Consider the following 3258-nt stretch of genomic DNA (forward strand, 5'->3'; position numbering starts at 1 on the left):
AAACGTAGGATGTTTCGTAACAAGTATCAGCATGGACTTATGTCTGTTTTGTACAGCTGCGGATCACGTCCGCTAGAGTTATGGGACATGCACGTAAGTTCATCAATATAAAGAAAACATAAGGAAAGATAACTCTATTTTGTGAGATTAATAGAAATAGTTTCACTGTCAGATTTATCGCCATTAAATTTCTCCAAATATTGTATCTCTTCAAGTTAGTAAGATACATTCCATTGCATTTAATCTGTTTGCTTCGAATATCAATCGTCTCGAACAGGTGAAAAATGGATACATTCGAAGAGTAACAGACGACGAAGTGAAATCTCTAGCTCTGGAAATAGCCGGAACCAACGTCACAACAACGTACATCTTCTGCCCATGTGGTCCCAAGAAAGTTCTTGGCATTAAACTTCCGTTTCTCATCATGATTATCAAGAACATGAAGAAGTACTTCACGTTCGAAATAACAGTAAATGTCTCACGGGGAAAGCTCTTTAATGATTATATTTTTTTCAATAGCAGCAATGGCATTTCGTAAAACTACAATGAATGTAGAAAAGAAGTATATTTCATTTTTGATTCGACAGATACTCGACGACAAGGATATGCACAGAAGGTTTCGCATGAGTAATTTTCAAAGCACCACGCGAGTTCGACCATTCTGCACGTCGATGCCGATCGGCCTATCCGGTGGTTGGAATCAAATTCAATTTAATCTCGCGGACTTTACGCGGAGAGCGTACGGGACAAATTATGTCGAAACTACACGCATACAGATCCACGCAAACTGCAGGGTTCGACGTATCTATTTTGCGGACAGGTAGGAAATTGATCTGTTTTTTGCATTATTGGTATGAAACGCATGAAATTAATAGCTACCTTTTTTAAAGAAACTTTTCTTGCATCGAGTTTATAGAATGATAAAATATGTTTTACCAAACAGACTTTATTCGGAAGATGAATTACCCGAAGATTTTAAACTCTTCAAGCCACTTCAGCGAGTGAAGTGCGTGCGGGAAAAGGATGTGGCGAAAGAAAAAAGAGAAGAACCGGAAAAGATTGAAACCGAAGAACCACCACCTTTCGAAGCGGGTGAAATACCAGAAGAAGCAGAAGAGCCTGAAGAAGAGCCAACGGAAGATGAATTGGCCGAAGAAGAGATTGTTCCTGTGGAAGACGTGCGAAGGCCAGATGAAATGGGGGAAGAGGATGAGGAAGAAGAAGACGAGGATGAAGTAGAACCAGCAGATGTAGGTGATTACGAAGACGAAGACGAAGGTGACGAACCTGCACCTGCTCCAACAACTCCTGGATATGCTACAGAAGACGAAACTGATGTAGAACAAGATGAAGGCGATGAAGATGAAGAATACGGAGTTTCATAGTGAACAGCCGTCGACTTTGTGTAAATACGATGAATAAGATGCGTATATTTGCGAGGCTTAAAATAACATTCAAATAAATTACCTTCTAAGTTGGAATTTGAGAAATTCCATTAATTTATTTAGACAATTATCCCACTTTTCTCTTTATTATCTTTTATCGTTCCATGGAAATATTTTACAATACTGAACAAAAAATATCTCCATTATTCTTTTAATTTTCGTTTGGAAAAAGTCTAGGGGAAATATAGTATACAAAATATGATGATTTATAACAAATATATCCAAGTAGAATGTGAATTTGTTGAATTCGCTATGTACACATTTGTACAGTGTCTTCCAATAAAAAATATACAGTTTCATTGGAATTCTTATACAAATTTCAAAAAGATAAAATTCAATTAAAGCATTATGTGAAATGATAGAATCATTTTGATATTATATACACTGATTCAAACGATGCAAACAAAAAATATAAAATAATTTATCCGCGTCCTTTATTACTATGAAACGTCGTAATCGTCATCTTCTCTTTTCCTCTTCATAGAATCCTCGATCTCTACTTTGATAGGCGGCATTGTTTGTCCCGAAGAAATCTGTATTTTTGGCTTGGCTACTTGTGCCTTTACGGTAGCTCCTCCAGTTGTGGCTATAAATTTAAACAATTAATATAAATAAAAAATGAAAAATATAGTAGCAAATATTATTATTACATACACAATTTTGTATCTTACGTATTAATGAAATATGGATAGAGGGAATAGATGTTTGGGAATGCAAGGTCCGGAAGGGATCTGTGATACGATGTAATTAACAAATTAGTTCCTGTTATATATTCTTTACTTTCCTGTATCATTTACCTGTTGAAAATTTCAGGACAGGTTTTGGCATTGAAATGCTTTGAGTCCTGGCAACTGTCGCAAGTGTCCCCGGCCTTTTAACTATGGAGAGGCCAGATTTATTACTTTCCACTTTGATCTTAGACTGACCACTTTGAATGTTATTTCCAACCAAAGAATGCAGTGGTTTCCCAACTATTTTCTTCGTTGAATTCTTAAGTTTATAATTTGTTGCATTCAGGCAAAATCTGTCAGGTGGTAATCTTAAACCACTGTTTGATTTGACAAATGGCAGTGGTACATTGTTTTTTGTCCGAGCAACATCTAGTAACACGTCTCTTGGGGGTGGATTTGTAAACGTACGTTCCAATTGCATCTTAACTGCTAATCTAACGTCATCCAAATCGATAAACTTCTTTTTAGCATGATTTGCGTAAATTCTACTGTCGTCTAATATACAAGTAACATAACCTGCGGAATTTAAACCGAAAATAACTTTATAGCTTACTTCCAAATGTAAAATCATAAATGCAAAATCATGCACGATTTTATACTTCGTTTCATCTACATTACTTTAAATAAATTATAAATATAATACATTACGTACGATACGTAAATTCGAGCAATTGGTTTATAACCTTCGAATCGTAATCTGTTATTCCCATGTCTTTCATAATTGACATTATAACTTGAGCATCTTTTGGAATATGTTTTACGTGACTCATAGTTTTCGCTTTTTCCGCCATTTTAAGAAATACTTCTCTTATAATCGTACTTTCTACAAGAATTCGGAGTCACGACTGTATGTATCTTGTGTTTTCAAGTCAAAGTTCGACTAAACACTATGAAGTACACGCCAATATAATGCCATTTATAAAGTTCAAACTTTACAAGATCAGAAATTTACTATCTTCAAATTTCGTAATTAATATTAATTATTCATTGCTGTAATCATTTTTACTATTAAATATTTTTTTGGAAAATCAAGAAGTAATTACATGAAAAGACGTGAAAAAATTTGTAGTTTTAATGCGGTA

At 34.8% G+C, this 3258-nt stretch overlaps 2 protein-coding genes across 2 annotated transcripts; one reads left to right on the top strand and one right to left on the bottom strand.

The window, feature by feature from the left end:
* Positions 1-3: 3 nt before the first annotated feature.
* LOC117158664 (cilia- and flagella-associated protein 20) lies at positions 4-1396 on the top strand. The gene is made up of 4 exons (XM_033337813.2): positions 4-93; positions 278-469; positions 588-820; positions 944-1396. The coding sequence occupies exons 1-4, from the start codon at positions 10-12 to the stop codon at positions 1383-1385; spliced, it is 951 nt and encodes a 316-aa protein (XP_033193704.1). The 5' UTR covers positions 4-9; the 3' UTR covers positions 1386-1396.
* A 67-nt stretch (positions 1397-1463) lies between these two features.
* On the bottom strand, positions 1464-3056 carry Taf9 (TBP-associated factor 9). The gene is made up of 3 exons (XM_033337571.2): positions 2829-3056; positions 2243-2692; positions 1464-2031 (listed from the first exon to the last, which is right to left on the bottom strand). The coding sequence occupies exons 1-3, from the start codon at positions 2965-2967 to the stop codon at positions 1886-1888; spliced, it is 735 nt and encodes a 244-aa protein (XP_033193462.1). The 5' UTR covers positions 2968-3056; the 3' UTR covers positions 1464-1885.
* Between the last annotated feature and the right edge of the window lie 202 nt (positions 3057-3258).

This window comes from Bombus vancouverensis, chromosome 5 (assembly GCF_051014615.1).
Source record: "Bombus vancouverensis nearcticus chromosome 5, iyBomVanc1_principal, whole genome shotgun sequence".
Lineage (NCBI taxonomy): Eukaryota > Metazoa > Arthropoda > Insecta > Hymenoptera > Apidae > Bombus > Bombus vancouverensis.